Source organism: Oryctolagus cuniculus, chromosome 3, assembly GCF_051225735.1.
Source record: "Oryctolagus cuniculus isolate XC-2025 breed Fujian yellow rabbit chromosome 3, ASM5122573v1, whole genome shotgun sequence".
In the NCBI taxonomy this organism is placed as follows: domain Eukaryota; kingdom Metazoa; phylum Chordata; class Mammalia; order Lagomorpha; family Leporidae; genus Oryctolagus; species Oryctolagus cuniculus.
In genome coordinates, this window is record NC_142869.1 from 20,652,093 (window position 1) to 20,674,275 (window position 22,183).

The following is a 22,183-nucleotide window of genomic DNA, read 5'->3' on the forward strand; positions in this document are numbered from 1 at the left end:
TTAAACCAAGTATGATTTGGTCACGCGAAAGAATATTGTGCAGGTATTAAAATGACCGGTGTTGAGGCCAGCATTGTGGCACAGCAGGATAAACCAGAGCCTGCAGTGCTGACATCCCATGTGGGTGCCGGTTCAAGTCCCAGCTGCTCCACTTCCGATCCAACTCCCTGCTAATGTGCCTGGGAAAGCAGTGGAAGATGGGCCGAGAGCTTGGGCCCCTGCACCTGCATGGGAGACCCAGAAGAAGCTCCTGGCTCCTGGCTTTGGCTTGGCCCAGTCCTGGCTGTTTTGGCCATTTGGCAATGAACCAGCTGATGGAAGAGATCTGTGTGTGTGTGTGTCTATGTGTGTGTGTGTGTGTAACTCTGCCTTTCAAAATAAATTTAAAAATCTCTAAAAAAAAGTGTAGACACTGTGCAACAATACGGAGCAGGAGAGGACTGAACATCATAAGCAGCTGATGTGATTGTCAAGGTCAGACTATTAAATCAAGGGAAGAACGCTGGGTTTTTGCTTGTTTACCCTTTGGTTGCGACTTGTTTTTATTGTAGAAACAGCAGCTAGTCTGCGGAAAGAAATCCAGACGGAGGGGAAGTGGTTAGGAAACTGCAAAGCTCATGGGCCTGGGGGGCAGCCCACAGGCCCTCTGCAAGGCGCTTCTCCAAAGCACCGCCCACTCTTGCCAGGAGCCTGGCTCGCAGCGCAAGGGTCTGCAGAACCCGGAAACGAAAAGGATGCCGGCCGTGCAACCTCTGCCTTCTTCCTTGCCGCCATTCTCCACGCGAGGAGCCGCCCTCAATCGCCCCTCAGCCTTCTGCCTCGGAGTTCTGTGCCGTGGCCTTGGGAGACCTGGTCGGGCACAGAGGCTGCTGCCCACGGGGCTCCCTGGGTGCCTCCACCAAAACGAATGCAGGGCCAGCGGCAGGCAGCTCCGGCGAGCGAGATGCTTCCCACGTTTCTGGCTTCATCTCCAGCGTCGTCCCAGCAGCACCCGGGCTCCTAACGTGGGTGCGTCTCCCCCAGCCGTAGACAGACGCTGAGGTGCGGCTCAGCAGGATGGGGTAGACAGAGCCTCTGCCAGCCCGGGGAGCCTGGCGGGGCTGGAGGGAGTCTCGCCCCGGCCGGCCGACTGCGCTCGCTCGTCAGCCTTGTGGGCAGCCCCGGGAAGGGAAGGGTGGGTGCTCTGGGGCTGAGACCGACCCCGAAGGAGGGGCCAGCTGAGACCGTGGCTGGTCAGCCACTCTTCCCGGAAGGGGAACCTGGATGGGACAACCGTGTGTTCACCACGGGGTCGTTTGGCAGCCAAGGAAGGAAACTGAGACAGCGTCCTTGATGCTCTTAAAGGACCCAGCGGGGCCACGGGGCACCCAGCAGGGTCAACGACGTCACCGTCAGGATCCAGAGTGCGCCTTCTTCCCCACCCTCCCCTCTCCATCTTTACTCCCCTGAGCATGCGTGGATTTCACAAGTTCATGCCCCAATCACTCTTTTTTATTTTTTAAAAAAATTTTTCTTTATTTATTTGAAAGTCAGTTACGCACAGGGAGAAGGAGAGGCAGAGAGAGAGAGAGAGGTCTTCCATCCGCTGGTTCACTCCCCAGGTGGCCGCAAGGGCTGGAGCTGCACAGATCCGAAGTCAGGAGCCAGGAGCTTCTTCTGGGTCTCCCACGCAGCTGCAGGTTCCCAAGGACTTGGGCCATTTTTCTCTGCTTTCCCAGGCCATAGCAGGGAGCTGGATCGAAGTGGAGCAGCCGGGACTCAATCCTGCGCTCATGGGATGCCGGCACTGCAGGCGACATCTTTACCTGCTACGCCACAGTGCTAGCCCCTCTCTTTTTTAAAAAGTGGATTGTTATTTGAAAGGCAATATTGCCTAGAAAGAGAAGGAGAGATAGAGAGAGATGGTCCATCTCCCCAAATGGCTGCAAATAGCCAGGGCTGGGCCAGGCCGAAGCCAGGAGCCTGGCACTCCATCCAGGTTTCCCATGTGGGTGGCAGGGACCCATGGCCTTTGTGAAGTGTCCCTGTGCACCTGGACACCGCACCTTGCGCTAGTCTCTGTGGCCCGTCACACTGTGTTCACGCGCCTACTATCCCCCTCCTCCCACACCCTCGGTGCTGCTACTGTGTCCTAACCACAGCTTCACACCATTTTAATTTCAGAAGGCAAGCAAGACCCTTTGAAATTTGAGCCCCATCCAATTCGGCTGAGCCACTTACTATCCATGCAGCCCTGGGCTGTGGCCCCCGTCTCCCACAAGGATAAGAGTGCCCACCCCACAGAGCCGTGAGGAGGAGTGAGCAGCGTGGGAAGGCGCAGTACGCTTCACGCGCAAGGGCCATTTTCTTCCCCTTGACCAATTCAGAATGAGGATCAAGTCTTCTTGCACGAAATGGGGACAATAAGGGCACAAAGATGATTCCCAGGAACCAGGATATCCATGGATCATCACCAGGGCCAGGACCATGCATTTCCTCAATTTTAAAATAAAACCAGGGGCGGGGCCAGCGCTGTGGCACAGCAGGTTAAAGCATCGCCACAGCACCAGCATCCCATAAGGACGCTGGTTCGAATCCCAGCTGCTCCACTTCCAATCCAGCTCTCTGCTATGGCCTGGGAAAGCAGTAGAAGATGGCCCAAGTCCTTGGGCTCCTGTATCCGCATTGGAGACTTGGAGGAAGCTCCTGGCTCCTGGCTTCAGATCGGCCCAGCTCCAGCTGTTGCAGCCATCTAGGGAGTGAACCAGTGGATGGAAGACCTCTCTCTCTCTCTCTCTCTCTCTCTCTCTCTCTCTGTAACTCTGCCTTTCAAATAAATAAATCTTTTAAAAAAATAAAAAAAAATAAAACCAGGGGCTGGGGCTGGCATTGTGGTACAGGGGGTTAAGCTGCTGCTTGCAATGCCTGCATCTCATGTTGGAGCGCAGCTCGCATCCCAGCTGCTCTGCTTGCAATCCAGGTCCCCGCTAATGCACCTGGGAAGGCAGCAGCAAGCTGGGTGTCTGCACCCTTGTGGGAGACCCAGATGGAGTTCCAGGCTCCTGGTTTTGGCCTGGCCCAGCCCTAGCCCTTGGGGCCATTTGGAGAGTGGACCAGCAGATAGAAGATCTCTGTCTCTCCCTTTTTGTTTCTGCCTCTCTATGTCTCTCTGGCTTTCAAATAAAATTTTAGAAAATCTTTTTAAAAAATGGAACCATTTAAAGAACAATGCTATGTGATAATAGTCTGGGTGGGACAAAGCTATGGCAAAATATACCCAGGGGCCTGCAAATGATGGCATTTGGGGAAGCATGGGGAAGCGTCCTTAAACTCATCCAGGCTCTGAGCAGAGCAGCAAGGTGTGCCAGGGAGGGCGGCAGCGCCCACGGCCCTGAGCAGGCGGAGGTCCGGTCCAGCGGAGCTGCTTCTGTCCTCTACCGGGTGGAGCTCGTGAGAGTTCTGTCCTGTGTTGCAAAGCGCAGCCCCCAGGCTCACGGTCCGGTCTGGCGTCTCCTGCAATGCGGGGGAGGATTCAGAAGGCCCAAGTTCTGGTCCTAGGAGGTGGTTTGTGTTCTCGAGCAAGTCACGTTCCCACCTGCTGCTTCAGGGTCCCCATACAACCGTGAAGTGGGGAAATGCACGCGCCTTCGATGCAGCGGAGGTAGCACACAGTCCTTGGGGCCAAGAGTGCGGCGAATCCAAGCAGCCAGCAGGGGGCGCCCGACCCTAAGGAGCAGCAGTGCGTCGCTCCCGCCGTTCCCGTGTGGGAGAGAGGGCTGAACCTCAGACTGAGTGTCTGGGGTTGGGGTGGAGGGGTGCTGCCGCGAGCCACGCACCTGCTCGGGAGAAGCAGCTCCGTGTAGGGCCGGAGAGAGCCAGTGGGGTGCCGGGCCTGGTTCCCCGCAGTGACCCTTAGAGACCAACCCTGACATATTTATAAGTGAAGTTGCCTTCCACATCGCCGTCTCTTGGGGAGCCCCACGGGTGCTGGTGGCGGGGGTGTTGGTGGGAGTTGAAGTTGAGATTTTCTCTTTCTGCTTACAAAGATGTGAGTGTTTTCTTCCTTCAGTATTTATTATTTATTTATTTATTTATTTGAAAGGCAGAGTTACAGAGAGAGAGAGAGAGAGAGAGAGCGCGCGCGCCTCCATCCACTGGTCCACTCTCCAAACACCCACAACAGCCAAGGCTGGTCCAGGCCCCAGCCAGGAGCCAGGGACTCCCTCCAGGTCTCCCACGTGGGTAGCAGGAGCCCACTAGTTGAGCCATGCTGTGTGCATTCCCAGGCATATTAGCAGGGAGCTGGATCAGATGCAGAGTAGCTACGACTTGAACCAGCGCTCCAGTATGGGTCCCGGCAGTACAAGTGGCAGCTTAACCCACCACAATGCTGCCCTAACTGCTGACTTCCCATCCACCCATGTTGTTGTATTTGAAGCAAGTTTCCTATAGTTGATATCTGGGTGGTGTGGTTTGTTTTTTTTTTTTTTCAATCTTTTAACTTTTTTTTAAGATTTATTTTATTTATTTGAAAGACAGAGTTACACAGAGGTAGAGCCAGAGAGAAAGGTCTTCCATCCACTGGTTCACTCCCCAAATAACCGCAATAGCCAGAGCTGAGCTATTGATCCAAAGCCAAGAGCCAGGAGCTTCTTCCAAGTCTCCCACATGGGTGCAGGGGCCCAAGGACTTGGGCCATCTTCTACTGCTTTTCCAGGCCACAGCAGAGCTGAATTGGAAGTGGAGGAACCGGTGTCCATGTGGGATGCTGGCACTGCAGGCGGTGGTTTTACCCATTATGCCACGGTGCCAGCCCTGACTAAGCTATCTCTTGGCACATATTTCTTTGTTTAGAGTTGTCTCCCCTTCTTAAATCTGAGACTCATGCCTTTTTGCCAAATTCGGGCAGTTAAAGGGGAAGACGGTAATTGTAGCCGTCTCTTCAACACGCACTCCTTTCCTGGGGAGCCCTGCGGTCACCATCCCTTCCTCCCATGGCAGCTTCTAGCATCATAGATTAGTTTTGTCTGATTTTTGAAAGATTTATTTCTCTATTTGAAAGGCAGAGTTACAGAGAGAGGAGAGGAGAGGAGAGGAGAGGAGAGGAGAGGAGAGAGAGATCTTCCATCTGTTGGTTCATTCCCTAGATGATTACAATATCCACAGTGGGTCAGGCCAAAGCCAGGAGCTTCCTCTGGGTCTTCCATGTGGGTGCAGGGGCCCAAGCACTTGGGCCACCCTCCACTGCTTTCTCAGGTGCATTAGCAGGGAGCTGGATTGGAAGTGGAGCAGTCAGGACTCGAAGTGGTGCCTATATGGCATGCCAGCACTGCAGGCGGCTGGCTTTACCTGCTATGCCACAGTGCCAGCCCCACAGGAGCGTATCTCTGAGCTCCGGGACATTGGCATATCCACTGCCAAACCGACACTGTTATCATCAACAGGTGATATCCAGCACACAGGTCAATCTGGCTTATTTTTGTCAATATTTAGTTGATTTTGAACCAGAATCCCAAACGTCTGGTGGATATTATAATTTCCATCTGATCCACAAGGAAACTGAGACTCAGAATCTACCAGGTGACCCAGCAAGAAGCGATCCTTTCATTCCCCTGCCTGGTTGATTTTTAAATGCAGGTGCAAACGTGTAACAGGCTTGCTGGCAGGGCTCGCACACCCGGCAGAGATCCTGGGCTTGCCACTGGGTACAACTGGGTGAGGTTTGCGTGGCCCTTCTTTTAGAATGGAGGGAATGCATTTTATTAGGTGTGGCCTTGTTGATGTTGTGTGCAACATGCCGCAGAGGGTGTGTGTGAGAATACGGTACAACTAAACGGGAACGCTGGTCCTTTTCACATCCCGTCCACTCCGGCTTGTTTTGTACCAGCCTTGCAAGGGGCAGAATCGATCCCGGTCCAAAAGGAGCTCTGATTAGTCTGAGTCAAATACGGTGCTCCCTCGCGGTAGTGGAAGCCGATCCTGGAATGGGCGCACAGCCCACTGAGGGCTTTGCGAGATGCTTCCTTCCTTAAAGAAGGTGCCGAGAAAGATGGCCTCTGTTCTGAATGTCATGGGCGTGGCTAAGGGGAGAGCTGCTACGCCACCTTGTACTGGAAGCTGGCGCTAGAGGACAGCAGAGCTAAGTCATCGGGGAAAACGTATCAGACACTCGATCCACTGGGGGCCCACCTAAGGGAACCAATACATTCCCAGATTATGTCGGCCAAGCTGCACAGATCTGCCTACTGCTTGTGGCTGTGGTTACCCGGCTGCCACAGCCTGCCTTCAGAGACAGTGGGTCTCAATCCGGGAACTGCACTCCTGGGCTGCCCTGGGCGGTGGTGTCCGGGTCTCTGCGTATTTGGGTTAGGCTGTGTTTAATCTGTGGCTACATTCATCTATTCCTTTTTTTTACTTTCACCTCATTTTCATTTCTAGACATTGTATTCCCTTGCTCCAAAGCTGCTCTGTTGCTTTTCAGAATTTCCTGTTTACTGCATATTTGCCCAAACTCGCCTTATATTTCTCTAAGTACAAGAAGTACGTCATTAGAAGGTGTCTGATCACCCCGTTCTCCAGTTGACGTGGGTCCCTTCCTGATGGCTGTCGGCGCTTCTGGCTCTCACTCAAGGCTGTGTACCGTTATCCTCCCGTGTGCTGGGTCTGGCCGAGCTCATGTGTGGCCCTGGAAGAAGTTAATTTTCTCTGGAGAACACTCATGTTCGCTTCCACCAGGCACGTGGGATCAGTACTGACTCAGCCCTGCGCCCCTTGCACCAAGGTTAAGGTCTGACACTCCCTGCACGTTCAGAGACATGCTTTGTAAACACACTAACAGCTGGTTTGTTTCTAGGTTACCTTAACTCCGAGGGTGTAGTCCTGTGATATTCCCCACAGAGATGGGGTCCCCGGTCAAACTCCCAGCTTGTGTGAGTCCCAGCCCCCATCCCAACACATGGCTCTCGCTAGAACTGGCAGGTGCCCTAGGCCAAAGTCCACTTCTTTTCTCCCCAGTGCTGCTGTGTGCCCATTTTCCTCTCAGTTAGGTCCACTAAGTCTTTACGATATTATTTTTCAGTGTTTTTAAGAAGATGCTATTGAGGGGCCGGCGCTGTGGCACAGCGGGTTAAAGCTCCAGCCTGTAGCACCGGCATCCCATATGGACAATGGTTTGAGTCCCGGCTGCTCCACTTGAGATCCAGTTCCCTACTGATGCGCCCGGGAAAGCAGTGGAGGGCGCCCCTGCACCCACATGGGAGACCTGAAGGAAGCTCCTGGCTCCTGGCTTCAGATCAAATCTGCTCAGCTCCAACCATTTGGGGAGTGACCCAGCAGACAGAACACCTCTCTCTGTAACTCTTTCAAATAAATAAATCAAATAAATCTTTTTTTTTTTAAAAAGATGCTATTTATATGTTATCTAGTTTTTTTGTTTGTTTGTTTGTTTGCTTGCTTTTTTAGTGAAAGGCTTTTTATTTCAACCATCATTTTATTTCAGTGATCCATCCATGTAGCCACAAGGTCACTCTGTACAGAGGAGAGAAAGGTCTGCTGGGTCACTCCCCACATGACCACAACAGCCAGGGCTGATCCAGGCTGAAGCCAGGAGCCAGGAACTCCATCCAGGTCTTCCCCATGGGTGGCAGGGCCCGAGCACTTGGGCCATCCTCTGCTGCTTCCCCAGGTGCATCAGCAGGGAGCGTTAGCCGGGATCGGAAGTGCAGCAGCCGGGACTCAAACTGGAGTTCTGAAGTGGATGCTGGCGCCCCAAGAGGCGGCTCAACCCACTGCGGTTCTGCGCCAGCCCTGATCAGCCCTCTCTCACCAGCCTCTGCAGGGAGTTGGCATGGCAACTTCATGGGTCCTGGAGGGGTGCAGCCACACCTTCTTTTTGCCACCGTGAGGAACCCTGGAGGGACCTCTCTGAGTACCCCGGCCTGCGGCTGTGGCAGCGGAAGGACAGAGGTGTTTGCTGACGGAGTGGCCCGCCGCAGTGTCCCAATCTTGCACGGTACTCTTTTCCCTCCCGGAAGGCGCCACCCTTGAAACGGAAAACCCGGCAGCAGGTGCACCACTTCCTGCTGGAGGCGATGAACAGGGAAAGCCTCCCCTCCCCTCCTCGACCGGCTTTCATTTCAACGTAGGCTGCTGGTCCCGGTGCTGGCACATGCCGGGGCTCAAGGACTCCCTGCTGGTGATTTCCAGACTTGGCTTCCTAGGAAGCCTCCCAGAAAACCTAGCCCCAGTCTCGTCCGCCATTTTCACTGAGCAGCACCGCCCCCGCCCCCTTGGTTTACGCTAATTGCCTTTCCTTTTTCATGTTGTATTTGAAAGGCAGAAAGAGAGAGATCTTCCATCTGCTGGTTGTTCTCCCCAGTTGCTGATAACAAGCCAGGGCGGGCCAGGCCAAAGCCAGGAACCTGGAACTCAATCCAGGGTCTCCCATGTGAGTCGCGGGGTCTCAAGACTTGACCAACTTCTGCTTCCCGAGGTGCACATTGGCAGAAAGGTGGAATGGGCGAGCAGAGCTGAGACGCAAACCCAGGCAGTCTGATAGGAGATGCGGGCATCCCAAACAGGGTCTTTACTGCTGTATCAAAATGCTCACTCTCCTTTTTCTCTGTCTCTCCCTCTCTCTGTCTGTAACTCTACCTCTCAAATAAATAAATAAGATCTCTAAAAATAATTAATGCTCACCCTTTGAATTGTTTTTCAAATGCCCCCTATATCTTGAGACCTTGCTGTGGCTGAATTCACACCCCACGTCCCCAGAGCCTGTGCAGGTGCCCAGGCCTCTGTTAACTCTGATATCAATGAGAACTCTTTGAGCTGCAGGTGACATACGTCCCAATTCAAACAGCACTAAACGAGAAGATTCTGTGGGTTCCTGAACTGAGAACCCCGGTGGGAGGTCTTCAGGTACAGTGTGACCCAGGACTGCAGTGAATGGCAGGAGGACCCGGTCTTTTTCACCATGGCTCTTTGCCCTCTGTGTTGGCTTCGTCCTCAGGTTGCCCCACTCCGCACGGTAACCCCTAGAATCTCCACACCTACATCCTCACAGCTCCCGTTCCAGTGCGAAGGAGTTCCTGGTAGCAAACATCTCGGGACTTGCCCTGGGTGGACTGATTCTGCCAATGCCCCTCCCCCTCACTGTAACCAGGGGCACTTGCTGTGCTCACTGGCTCAGTCTGAACCAGAGGAATACCTCCTGGAACCCCCCACGGAACTCCTTCCCACAGCACTTGCTCCAAATCGTGGTTCCCTAAAAGGGAAACCTAGGAGCTTCCCCCCAAAGAAGAGTAAAGGGATCCTGGGGGAGCAAATCAACTTCTGCCCATACGACTCCCCACCCCCACCCCAGCCCACAGAACGGAAACCGGTGGAGCAGGGCTCGGGGCAGACAAGACTGCATTAACCGGCTGTGGGTTCTGTCCAGGTCCTGGAGACGCTGGCCCCGGCGCAGCTCTGCGCAGCCGCGCACAGACAGGGCGGGAGCCGAGGCATCTGGGTGACAGACAGGAAGACTTGCGCTCGCCGCCTCCCAGCTTCTCTGGCACGCGAGACTTCGCTTATGATTTATCAGCTATGGGTCCCCTCCAGGCGGCTCCCTTGGCCTCTGCAAGCTGTTTTTCTCCGTCTGATATAAAAATAACACCTAAACAGGATCCCCAACTCGATGTCCCAGGCAAATCAGCTCCCCGGAGGCGGCAGCCAATCCCGCCGTGGGGTCAGGATGCAGGGCCCCGATTACACAGCCTTCAGGAAATACGATCGCACGGCCACAGGCGAAAATCAATCACCCACGGAGGATTGGTTACCCGGCTGTGGCCAGTTGCGTCTGTTGATTCTTGCCTTGCCAAAGGGGCTGGGTGGGGGCCCGGCTGGCGGCGAGAGCAGGAGGGGAATTCCAAGAATCAAAGGACAACACAGGGCAGGGCCGGAACTGGAAAATCGGGGCGCGCGGGGCGGGGGGGGTCTCAGTGTAGAGCAGCGCCACTGTCAGCCCCCAGCCCAAGTCCTTCCAGACCCTGAACTTGAGGACAACCTACGCGGCTGGAGGTGTAGCAACACTGGAAGCAGGTGGCCAGGTAATAATAATAGTAACCACTTACTGAGCACATATATTTTTTGCATGATCTGTGCTTTCCATAAAGCCGAGCGGTTAAGTTGTGGGCACCAGGCAGTCCAGGCAGCCCGGGGTTAATGCTTGCTCCATCTCCCTAGCTTTGAGATTTTGATCAAATTACTTACTCTATTTATGCCTCGGTCTTCTCATCTGTATCACTGCAGTAAGAAAAATATTTACGTCCTAGGGTTGCAAGGGATCGAGTGGGGTATCGCATGGAACGTGGTGTGCACGGCGTCTACTCAATGCCACGTGCTGCATAGACACGAAGGGTCTTCATTTGCACAGCGCAAAGTGGATGTGTGAATGAAGAGAGGCTAGATGAGACAGAGGCTGATTTTTTTTTTTAAGATTTATTTATGTATTTGAAAGAGTTACACAGAGAGAGGAGGAGAGGTAGAGAGAAAGAGAGAGGTCTTCCATCTGCTGCTTCACTCCCCAGTTGGCCACAATGGCCAGAGCTGTGCCAATCCGAAGCCAGGAGCCAGGAGCTTCTTCCAGGTCTCCCACACGAGTGCAGGGGTCCAAGGACTTGGGCCATCTTCTACTGCTTTCCCAGGCCACAGCAGAGAGCTGGATCGGAGTGGAGCAGCTGGGACTCGAACTGGCACCCATATGGGATGCCGGCACTGCAGGAGACAGCTTTACCCGCTATGCCACAGCACCAGTCCCAGAGGTTGATTTCCCTTAGCAATACAGGCTAGGTGGGCAAAGCAGAGTGGGAGTAGGGGAGTGCTAGGGTTTGTAAGTTCTTATGTCAAAAGCTTGTCCCCAAAGCCACAGAGTTGGGAGATGGGTCCTTGCAGAGGTGACGTGGTACGGGTGTCTGCCTTCACAAATGGATCCAAGTAACCATGACGGAGCAGGTCCTTATCACGGGAAATGGGTTCATTGTCGTGAGAGTGGGTTGATTACACACGAGAACTCGAGACATGGGGCAGTCAGCCTGCCTTTAAGTCGTCCACATCCTGCAATGCAGTGCCCGGGTTCGAGTCCCAGCCCCGGATCCTGACTCCAGCTTCCTGCTAATGCAGACCTGGGAGGCACTGGTGGTTGCTCAAGTAGTTGGGTTCCTGCCACCCACGTGGGAGACCCAGCTTGAGTTCCTGGCCCCCAGCTTCCGCCCCCAACCTGGCCATGGTGGTCTTTCTGTGTCTCTCTGTGGCTGTTTCCATCCCTGCCTCTCAAATTTTGGAAAAAAAAAATTTAAGGTTTATTTATTTTCCAATTCACTGGTTCACTCCCCAAATGGCCCAACAAATGGGCCAGGCCGAAGCCAGGAGTCTGGACCTCCATCCAGGTCTTCCGCATGGGTACAGGGACCCAAACACTTGGACCATCCTCTGCTGCTTTCCCAGGGGCGTTCAGAGGGAGCTGGACTGGAGGTGGAGCACACGGGACGCTGGCGTCTGGTGTCGCAGGTGGCGGCTTAACCTGCTGTGCCACCGCACTGACCCCTAAACCACCTCTTCTAACCGAGCCCCGTGCCTCCAGCTTGTAGGACTTGGCTGGCCGAACCAGGCAGCAGCCAGCACACACCAACGGCCTGCGGCTCTCCGGCCAGTTTCCGTGAGTGCTGTGTTCCTGAAACAAAGCAACACTCGCTTCTTACTCCCCGCTCTCTGCTCTCCAGTCTCTAAAGCAGGGTCACTGTTTCAGGCTCTCCATGTAGCACCACTTCATCCTGCATGTGTTAGGAGATGGGTGTGACTGCCGAACCAAAGGCGCGGTTTAAAGATGTCTTCGAGAAGAAAACTTCTCACTGCAGGCATGGAGAGCCAAGGCACTGTGGCAACAAAGGACCTACACGAAAGATCTCTGCGAGTGGGATCCTAGCAGAAAGAATGGGCCATCAAAGGAGGAGGTGCCTTTCTCTGAAGGGAGAACTTCCACTTTGACTATGACCTTGTCTAAATAAGGTCGGAGCTTGTGAACTCAAGAGGCTTCCACAGCCTTGGCAGCTCATGACAAGAGCCTCGGGTGATTACTGATGCCATAAACAAGAGTGTCAATTGTTAAATCAACAACAGGAGTCACTGTGTACCTGCTCCCCGTGTAGGATCTCTGTCCTTAGTGTGTTGTACTATGAGAATTAACAGTAAAACTAGACTTCAAACAGTACTCTATACTTTGTGTGTCTGTGTGGGTGCGATCTGTTGAAATCTTTACTTAGTATAGAGCTGTTCTTCTGTATATAAAGATAATTAAAAATGGACCTTAATGAAGAATGGGATTGGAGAGGGAGTAGGAGGTGGGACAGTTTGGGGGTGGGAGGGTGGTTATGGGGAGAAGAACTCCTATATTCCAAAAGCTGTACCTGTGAGATGTATATTTATTAAGTAAAAGCTTTCTGTAAACACAGAAGAAAGCTGATTTGTCTTTTACATAATAGTCTGTAGACTGTAAAGCTGGGAGACTGACTCAGGAACCCTTCACAAATGTTTTCCAACTTGCGTACAAGGTAGATGCCTTAGCTCCTGCCATCACATTCGCATTCCAACCACCAGAAAGGGAAAAGGGAGAGGGTAACTCATGCCTCTTTTGCTTCAGGCCTGACCTGGAAATTGCTTCCACCCCTTCTACTCACATCACATAGGCCACACTTGGCTGCACGAGCACGTTTTGCTGCAAGGCAGGTTGGGGAGCTAAGTCTTTTTATGGGGAATGATTCCAGCTAAAAGTCACACAATTCTGTTACTAAAGGAAGCAAAGAAAAACGGCATTGGAGGGCGACTGGCAGTCTCCCTCACGGAATGTCTGCAACCTCATAACGTGCTCCAGGAAACAGGCTCAGAGAAAACAAACACTTTCCAAGGCTGTGTGGCAAGCACACAGGGAAACTGCTTCCACTGGGTCTGTCTGCTCTCAAGTCTGGCTTTTCATCACAGCTAGTCAACATATTCTGGCCACATAAATGCTGCCTGGCTCTCCACAGAGATGGGCACTATCAGTGCAGTTGGAGAGATGCAATCCGGGAAGACTTCCTGAAAGAGGAGGGCCTGCTACTGGCCCTGCAGCGTGGAGCAGAGAGAATGGAATACAGCAGGGAAAGGCAATTGTGTGCACCACGCCTGTTCTGTATCTGGTTGGCTATGGAGGGGGCCCAGGGCCTAAGGGGGCGGGCTGGGAGCTGGGAGTGGGGGCTTTCCAGGTCCTCTCCATCATGACCCCCAGGGTGGTCCCCTGGCCTTCCCACTGTCTGATCTGTCCCCACGAACTCTGCTTTGGAAGTTCCATCATCCGGGGCCAGACAGGGACAGGCCACAGAGATCCTATCCCAGCCGCAACAGGCATGAGAAGGCACAGTGCCCTCCTTCTCCGTTCTCCTCCACGCCCCACCCTGGCCCCCAGGCAGCCCAGGCGCATTGAGGGATGATGGGAAATCTGCTCAATACATTCAGCAAGAACCCGGCGAAACCTGGCTGGGGTGGCAGGAGCTGGAAGGAGGCGAGGAGGGGAGGGGCGGGGCAGCGGAGCCAGAGCAGCTGGGTCAGCAGTCCCCATTTGGACACTGACTCAGGCCCCAGGAATGCCAAGGAAGGGGGCGGGCAGCCACCAGAGCCAGGCTGGGATCCCACTGGCACCAGGGGATGTAGGAGCCATCCGCCCAGGCCGCTGGGGGCTGGGGCTCCTGCACAGCTGGGCACGCCTCCCAGCCACAGAGACACAGGTGCCTCTTCCACTGTGGACAGGTGCAGGCCCAGAGCCCCCTCCCCCTCCCCCCCCGCCGCCAGCTCTCCACCTCCGAGACAGGGACACACTCTCGGGATGCCAATGGAGACACTGCCGGCTCTCCCAGCCCCACCCTCCCAGCCCCCGTCTGGCCTTGTCTCCAGTTGTCCCTGCAATTGTCCTAACTTCAGCACCAGCCTGGTTGAACCACACACAGGGGAGCAAATGGAACTCAACCACCTCCACTTCCCCGCCCGCCCCAGCGAAGGTGGGAGAGGGCCTCCTCCCAGCGCCCACAACCCCACAGCACGCCAAGCCACCTCCCTCCACAGCAGGGTCTCTCTAGCAGGCTCTCTGCGAGGGGCAGGCATCAATCAGGATTCCCAGGTGCACCCCTTCCCTCCGCACCCGCCCACCCTGTAGGCTGCGGAGCTGCAGCAGCTGAGTGGGGCTGACACCTCCCTCCCCGCGGCCGGACACCCAATCAGAGAGAACCCGATCCGGGCCGGGCTGAGGGCCAGGAGCCAGGCCCAGAATAGTACCGCCCAGCCACAGTGCCGCGCACTCGCTCTCCGTGCTCGGGGCTGGCCGCATGGAGCCGGAGCTGGAGCCCGCTCTGCGCAGGGTACGGGGTCCCAGGGGTTCCACGGTGGGCGCCTGTGCGTGCGGCCGCCCCTGTGTGTCTGGCCTGGCTTTTCTCTGTGTGTGTGTGTGTGCGTGCGCAGGCCAGGAGGTGCCTGGTGGCTCTGCCAGGGTCCAGGAGTGGCCGGATGTGTGTGTCTGTGTGTTCCATGGCCTCTGGCTGTGCGTGTGTGGCTGCGTGTGCTTGTGCAGGGGGCGGGGGGTGTGAGGACCTCCTCACCCCTCAGACACTGGTTTTTCTCACAGATCCCATCCTGGAGCAGCCTCGGGGGCCCTGAGCCTCAAGGTGGGTGGACTTCGTCCTTTCCCGGGCCCCTTCTGCCACATCCTTTGTCCCCCACCTTTCTGGGATGCAACACCCAGCCCCACCGCAACTGGATTTTGTCTTTCTCTCCTTCCCCTTCTTTCTCCTCGGTACTGCTTCCTCCTGTCCCCAGGCAAGAGCCTCTCCACTTCTCGTCCCTCTTTTCAGAACAGCAGGGGCATCGGATAGCTGAAGACTTGGAGCTCAGTGCCGACTCTGCCTCTTCTTAGCTGTGTGACTTGTAGCAATTCGCTCCACCTCTCTGAACCCCTGGCCCTCACTAGTACAACAGGGATGATGATAATGCCTCCCTTAGCAGGCTATACTGAGTCTTGAAATACGTTGGCGACGAGCTCTCTGGAAGCTTGCAAGTGCTCAGTGTTGTCGCTGGTAGCCTTTGATTGATTGATTGATCGGGTTGTATTAATCAACAGACCCATTTCCCTTTCCAGAAATCAGCTTTCTAGAAGAGAGAGACGGTGACTCATGGCCGTCGCCAGCCGTGACCACCAGCTCAGAAAGACTCTGCGGGAAACGGGGCACGAAGGCTTCAAGATGGACGAAGCAGGAGGCTGTGGAGAAAGGGGAGCCACCAGGCGTGGGGGAAGGTAAGGCCAAGGCCAGTTCTGGGGAGCAGGAGCCAGGGCAGTGGGGAGTCTGAGAGGCTGAGCCCTGGGCAAGGCTCTCCGTCACACAGTTAGACCTTGTGGCTTTGGTCTCCCCACACGAGAACAAACGCATTGACGAGCAGGGGACTCCACATGGCCAACTCAGAGAGACGGGACCGGGCCACCTCCTGGCGTGACTCTCAGACTCAGCTCTCCACCTGCACACTGGGGCTGCAGCATCCAGGCTGGGTGTGGCTGCTGTGACATCAACCAAGACAGCTGATGAGAAAGTGAGTTGGAAGATGCAGTTACTGTCTTCTCCCTCCCCTCCCCCAACAGGTCCCCGGGCCAGGCCAGCTGCTGAGTCCACCGGGCCGGAAGCCACATTCCCTGAGTCCACACCCTTGGCCGGGGTGGGCACCCCAGCCGCCGGGTGGGACTGCCAGCCGCCTGACTGTGCAGCCTCAGCCGCAGGCTCCGGCACAGACGATGGGGAGTTGGCCGCGGCGTTTCCAGCCTCAGAAGACTGGGGCTGCGAGCTGGAAGGCATGGTGGAAGAGAGGCCAGCCCCGTGCCCATCCCCACAGGCCCCACTGCTCAGCCTCGGCTGGGATGACGAGCTGCAGAAGCCCGGGGCCCAGGTCTACATGCACTTCATGCAGGAGCACACCTGCTATGATGCCATGGCAACCAGCTCCAAGCTGGTCATCTTTGACACCACGCTGGAGGTGAGGCCACGGTGCGGCGCTGTCTGAGTTTGGTCTCCAGCCTCACAGCACTGGCCCCACCAAGTCCCCTTCATCACGCAGACAGGGGGGCTGGGTGGGGGAGTGGCTTATGTTTCCAAAGAGCTCACCTTAGGACCTGTAGCTCTAACCTTAGCACAGGCAGGGTATACTCCAGGAGAAATAGAATGAGCATGAGCCGGGGTGGGGGTGGGGTGGTCCTGAAACATGGGACAGGTATTGATCACAAGTACACAGTTGGTCTCTGGTGAATGGTGAGCACATGTCTTCATCACAGTACCCAAAAAATACAACCGGCACGTAGAATGGGGTTGCTTGAGGTGAGGCTCAAATGAGTCAATATCCAATCTATTTAGGGGGAAAAAAATGGAAGCAAATATGCAAATACTATGTAAATCTCTACGGACTATGTAAACTCTAGGACTTGGAGTAGCAAAACTGAGTCTATGGATTTCCAAGAACCCTGGTGTGCCTGACCCCTCAGTGCCTCTGGCAGCCCAACCCATGCAGCAAACAGATCCACAGTGACTGCTGTGTGTGCCAGTGTGTGCCATGACCGTGACGGGCCAGCTATACCCAACTGTACATGGGACATAGAGGGCTCAGCCTGCAGGCGAGTAGGTGGGGGGAGGTGTCTGAAACTTCGTGGTGTTTCACCCCCTGTACTTCCTGCCCTGCCCTCAGATCAAGAAGGCCTTCTTTGCCCTGGTGGCCAATGGCGTGCGGGCAGCACCACTGTGGGACAGCAAGAAGCAGAGCTTTGTGGGTAAGGAGAGGCTGGGGGCAGGGCGTGGAGAGCAGGAGGGGCTGGCAATGGGACCCCAGGCTGAGCCAAGCCTGGGGGGCCAGGGCCAGCAGCCAGCAGGGATCTGGACTCAGTTTCCCCGCTCTGAGAGTTGGGACCAATGGTTTGATGCCCCTGGTGCTAAGTAGCGAAAGAGGAAAGGAGAGGCAGGAATGAGGAGACCCGTTTCTCAGGCGTGGGAGAGGCTGCCCCACTGTGGTCTCTCCACGATCGCACTGCATCTTGGGACAAGGACACTGGCAGGGCAGGCCAGGGCGTGTGACCCCTCAACCTGCTTGCCACCGAAAGGCTGACCATGTCCCTGCCCTCCGCCCCCTCCCTGCAGGGATGCTGACCATCACAGACTTCATCTTGGTGCTGCATCGGTACTACCGGTCCCCGCTGGTGAGGAAGGGGCTGGGGGTCCTGGGGGCGCCCAGGTGGGCAGGGGTGGAGGGAGCGTCTCCAAGGAGCCCGGTGCCCGAGGGGCACACCTCTGACTTCGGGGGGCCTCTCTGTGTCTGTAGGTCCAGATCTACGAGATTGAAGAGCACAAGATTGAGACCTGGAGGGGTGAGGAGAGGGGACCCCAAAGCGGACTGTGTGGCTGGGGGAGGGTGCGGCAGTGGTGCAGGGGAGGGGAGGGGGGAGTCTGCAGCCGCAGTGCCCTGGGCTGACTCAGGCTCGCCCACAGAGATTTACCTGCAAGGCTGCTTCAAGCCGCTGGTCTCCATCTCACCCAGTGACAGGTAAGCACCCCCCACCATGCACCCGAGCCCCTTGATCGCACTCAGCCCTGAACCAACCTCCTTGTCCTCGGCAGCCCTGTTCCCCTTTGCAGGGGACGGGGGTGGAGCTGCCCTCAGACTTCTGCTTCTACCTCGGCAGCCTGTTCGAAGCTGTCTACACCCTCATCAAGAACCGGATCCATCGGCTGCCTGTGCTGGACCCGGTCTCGGGCACCGTGCTCTACATCCTCACGCACAAGCGGCTGCTCAAGTTCCTGCACATCTTTGTGAGGCTGGCTCCGGGCGAGCGAGAGGGTGTGGGGGAGAGGCCAGAGGGGCCGAGAAGCCTTCAAGCTTCGGATGGGGCGGGGGGAGGAGCGGGAGCCCTGCAGGGGCTGGCCACCGGCCCCTGGTCACCACCACGAACCCACCCCATCCAGGGTACCCTGCTGCCCCGGCCCTCCTTCCTCTGCCGGACTATCCAGGATCTGGGCATCGGTACATTCCGAGACTTGGCCGTGGTGCTCGAAACGGCGCCCGTCCTGACGGCTCTGGACATCTTCGTGGACCGACGCGTGTCTGCGCTGCCTGTGATCAATGAATCAGGTACCCACATCCAAGACCAGGGGCTCTGGCTGGCGCAGGGGCGAGGGAGGGCATGCTGGGCAGGGGCAGGGGTCTGTGTGGCCAGAAGACCCCGGCAGCCACTCAGCCTGTCTGTGCTTTAGCTCCCTCGCGGGTGCAGTGGGAACCCTCCCACCAGCCGTCCCTGGGCCTCCCCTGGAGAGCTTACATGGTGAAGTCAGCGACAGAATGGGCGGGCCGAGAGGAAACAGCTGGGAGCCAGGTTGTCAGTATCAGATCCCCCCGAAACAGGCCGCGCAAGCATGGGCCTCCAGCCAGCTCTCAATTTCCTGTCCCGAAAAAGGGCTAGAGGGAGGGATTATTTCTTCAGCTGGAAGATGGCCGTAACATACTTCAAAGTTAAAATCACCATGGTAATGCTGGATAGTAAGAAGTGTTTTGAACTTATTTTTGATTAAGAAAAATTTCAAATGAATGAAAGGGTAGAAAAAAATCCTATAATGAACCCCATATTTCCATTGCCTGGATTAACTGCTGATAACTTATTGCCATCAGCAGTTCATTTTTTTTGAAGCAATTTAAAGTGAATTACAAGCATTGTCTCATTTCATCCATAAATGCTTAAATCTGCTTCTCTTAAAATAAGCAGATTATGGCCAGCACCGCGGCTCACTAGGCTAATCTTCCACCTTGCGGCGCCGGCACACTGGGTTCTAGTCCCGGTCAGGGCGCCAGATTCTGTCCCGGTTGCCCCTCTTCCAGACCAGCTCTCTGCTGTGGCCCGGGAGTGCAGTGGAGGATGGCCCAAGTGCTTGGGCCCTGCACCCCATGGGAGACCAGGAGAAGCACCTGGCACCTGGCTTCGGATCAGCGCAGTGCGCCGGCCATGGCAGCCATTTTGGGGGTGAACCAACGGAAGGAAGACCTTTCTGTCTCTCTCTCTCTCACTAACTCTGCCAGGCAGAGTGAACAGTGAGAGAGACAGAGAGAAAGGTCTTCCCTTGCCGTTGGTTCACCCTCCAATGGCCGCCGTGGCCGGCGCCCTGTGGCCAGCGCACCGCGCTGATCCGATGGCAGGAGCCAGGTGCTTCTCCTGGTCTCCCATGGGGTGCAGGGCCCAAGCACTTGGGCTATCCTCCACTGCACTCCCTGGCCACAGCAGAGAGCTGGCCTGGAAGAGGGGCAACCGGGACAGAATCCGGTGCCCCGACCGGGACTAGAACCCGGTGTGCCGGTGCCGCAAGGCAGAGGATTAGCCTAGTGAGCCGCGGCGCCGGCCAAGAGCATCTTTTTTTTTTAAGCGCTGATTTGTTCAGACCAGGAGCCAGTTAAGGTCCACAGCTTGCATTGTGTCTTTTGTCCCTTGAGACCTTTTCCTGTTGATTTTCGTGACAGTGATACATTGTCCTTGGTGGGTCCGTTTGCCTCCCAGAGGTGGCCTGCACCCTCTTCCTCTGTCCTTGAGCTTCCTGTAGATGGGAATGTAGACAGTCTTGATGGGGTTCAGACAGCATGTCCGAGGTAGAGGTTCCTGAGGGGGCGCCGCGCCCCGGTGCTGCCTCGTCTCACTCTCTGGGTTTAGGAAGTGGCGGCCCGATGACTCATCAGGAAGCCGGGACCTGGGGGCATGGCGGGGAGCTCATTCCCAAAGTCTGCCCCAGCACAGCACCCGGGTTCTGATGTGAGCCTCTCCCTGCCTTTCCCCCGCCCCTCCCCTACTGCAGGTCAGGTCGTGGGCCTCTACTCCCGCTTTGATGTGATCGTAAGTGTGGATGGGGAGCTGGGGGGGGGAGGTGGTGGTGTGAGCACCAGTAGGGGAACTTGGTAGACATGGGGGGACATTTCTGAGGGGGGCTGGAGCCTGAACGGGGGAGTGACCAAGAGCCCCCCTTTGTTCCCTACCCCAGCACCTGGCTGCCCAGCAAACCTACAACCACCTGGACATGAGTGTGGGGGAAGCCCTGAGGCAGAGGACAGTGTGCCTGGAGGGGGTCCTCTCCTGCCAGCCCCACGAGACCCTGGGGGAAGTCATCGACAGGATTGCACGGGAACAGGTACCCCATGCGCCTCCAGGCGCCTCCCCACCCCCACACAGCTCTGTTCTTCTATTCCTGTACGCTGTGCACCTGCTCCGTCCTTCCACTTCCCGACAACTCTTTTCATGACCACGGGGCCCTGGTGCCAAGGGCCACAGCCAGCTTGCATGGCTGCCTGCTTCCTGGGAGATCCCCTCTCGTCCCTGTCCCCAGCCCCGTCAACTTCCTCACCCTGTTTCTTGGGTCCGACCTCTTCCATGGCCATGGTCCCCTGGCTCTGCGCCCTCACTGAGCACGGTCTGCCCACAGGTGCACCGGCTGGTGCTAGTGGATGAGACCCAGCATCTCCTGGGCGTGGTCTCCCTCTCCGACATTCTGCAGGCGCTGGTGCTCAGCCCTGCTGGCATCGACGCCCTCGGTGCCTGAGAACACTGAGTCCTCCCTCCCGGGCCACCTTCTGCACCTGAAGCCAATGAAGGGAGCCGGGGGAACTCGGCCTTCGTCTTCCCCACCCGTTTGCTGGCTCAGCTCTGTCTGGTTCAGGTAGGCTGCACCCTGGGTCTTTCTGGGCTCTCAGATCTCAGATTGGGGCCCACTCCATGTGGCCCCCATGGAAACTCACCAGCCACCACTTTGTCCCATGCTCAGCCGAAGTCCTGGAGGCCTTCCCGGGAGGGGGTGAGGGGACAGAGGATGAGCTAAAGACAAGGATTTCAGGGGCCCTGGGATGGAGTCCCCGCTGTCTCGCTGGCAATACAGCATCTGCTGGGAGATCCATGACAAGGGAGCAAGCTAACAAACCCTTGCTGAGTGGAATCTCCATGCATGAATTCCACCCAGGACTCCCCAGTAGGAGGCAGCTCCCCCTCCTTGCCTGGTCACCGTCTTTGCTTCTGTCTCCCTCACAGATGTCTCCAGCCCTTTCCCTGCCTGTGCTCCCAGAAGCCCTTGGGCGCAGCCACTGCACCATGGGACGATGAGATGAAAGAGAACAGCTAAGCCTGGAGGCCCCTGCACCAACCCTCTGGGATGGCCCCAGGGACACCTGTGCTCCATGACCGCCGGGATTCCTTCCCTCACCTGGGTCAGGACTGGCCCTAGGGGGCAGCAGTGAGCCTGCAGCCCATGGGGTCAGTCAGGGGCTCCAGGTCCCTCGGCTTCGGGATTGCCCCCTACTCACACCCCCAGCCCCTGGGAGTCCCAGCTAGTCATTCAGGGGCTAACTTCACCACCGTCCTCGGACTCTCCCGGCATTGTCGCTCCAGGGCTGCTGGGAGTCACCACGGAGCCACAGTTACTACAGAGCTGCCTGCGGAGTGGGGTCCTCCCTCCGCGCTTCCCCAGAAAGCCCTTAGCTCTCCGCAGCGAGCAGGGCTGCCAGTCCCTGCTGGTGGGTGGCCTTGTATTCGGATCCCTGAGAACAAGCAACGGAAAAAGCAAAAAGAACAATCCCCGAAACCAGGGCTCTTAGTAGGGCTCACTCAAAATGGCACAGTCATCTAACCTGAGCTTGTGGCAAGATCCCTGTGCTGTCTGAATTCAAAAACGCCAACGAAAATCTGCAGTCGGCAAAAGCTGCAAGTGGCATTTCCTTTGTACCCAAAGTGTATTCCACCAAAATTCCTTTTTTACCTTTTGTTTATAACAAAACCATAACTACCTATGTCTATGGCAGGAAGCACTCCATCTACCAACTCTAAGCTGTGAGAAATATAACTTGTCTAACACCGAGACTCATTTCTACCGTGAACCTGATCTCCACTGTGTACCCCATTTCGATTCGGGGTTAAGATCGGGAGAGAGGGCCGGCACCACGGCTCACTAGGCTAATCCTCCGCCTAGCGGCGCCGGCACACCGGGTTCTAGTCCCGGTCGGGGCGCCGGATTCTGTCCCGGTTGCCCCTCTTCCAGGCCAGCTCTCTGCTGTGGCCAGGGAGTGCAGTGGAGGATGGCCCAGGTGCTTGGGCCCT

General features: G+C 56.3%; 1 protein-coding gene and 1 long non-coding RNA gene across 3 annotated transcripts; both read left to right on the plus strand.

Moving 5' to 3' along the window:
* The first annotated feature begins 9,660 nt into the window (after nucleotides 1-9,660).
* LOC149127277 (uncharacterized) lies at nucleotides 9,661-12,229 on the plus strand. The gene is made up of 2 exons (XR_016231880.1): nucleotides 9,661-10,070; nucleotides 11,768-12,229. It is a non-coding gene; the product is annotated as an uncharacterized LOC149127277 (long non-coding RNA).
* A 2,060-nt stretch (nucleotides 12,230-14,289) lies between these two features.
* Nucleotides 14,290-21,946, plus strand: PRKAG3 (protein kinase AMP-activated non-catalytic subunit gamma 3). 2 transcript variants are annotated; one of them, XM_002712482.5, is made up of 14 exons: nucleotides 14,290-14,405; nucleotides 14,669-14,708; nucleotides 15,179-15,334; nucleotides 15,674-16,062; nucleotides 16,765-16,846; nucleotides 17,211-17,269; nucleotides 17,392-17,437; nucleotides 17,559-17,613; nucleotides 17,753-17,879; nucleotides 18,033-18,198; nucleotides 19,902-19,939; nucleotides 20,085-20,231; nucleotides 20,523-20,756; nucleotides 21,122-21,946. In XM_002712482.5, the coding sequence occupies exons 1-13, from the start codon at nucleotides 14,373-14,375 to the stop codon at nucleotides 20,637-20,639; spliced, it is 1,455 nt and encodes a 484-aa protein (XP_002712528.1). In that variant the 5' UTR covers nucleotides 14,290-14,372; the 3' UTR covers nucleotides 20,640-20,756; nucleotides 21,122-21,946. The 2 variants fall into 2 exon arrangements, with proteins under 2 accessions (XP_002712528.1, XP_089185969.1); XM_089329843.1 differs by lacking the exon at nucleotides 14,669-14,708 and having other exon boundaries at nucleotides 14,348-14,405.
* The last annotated feature ends 237 nt before the right edge of the window (nucleotides 21,947-22,183 follow it).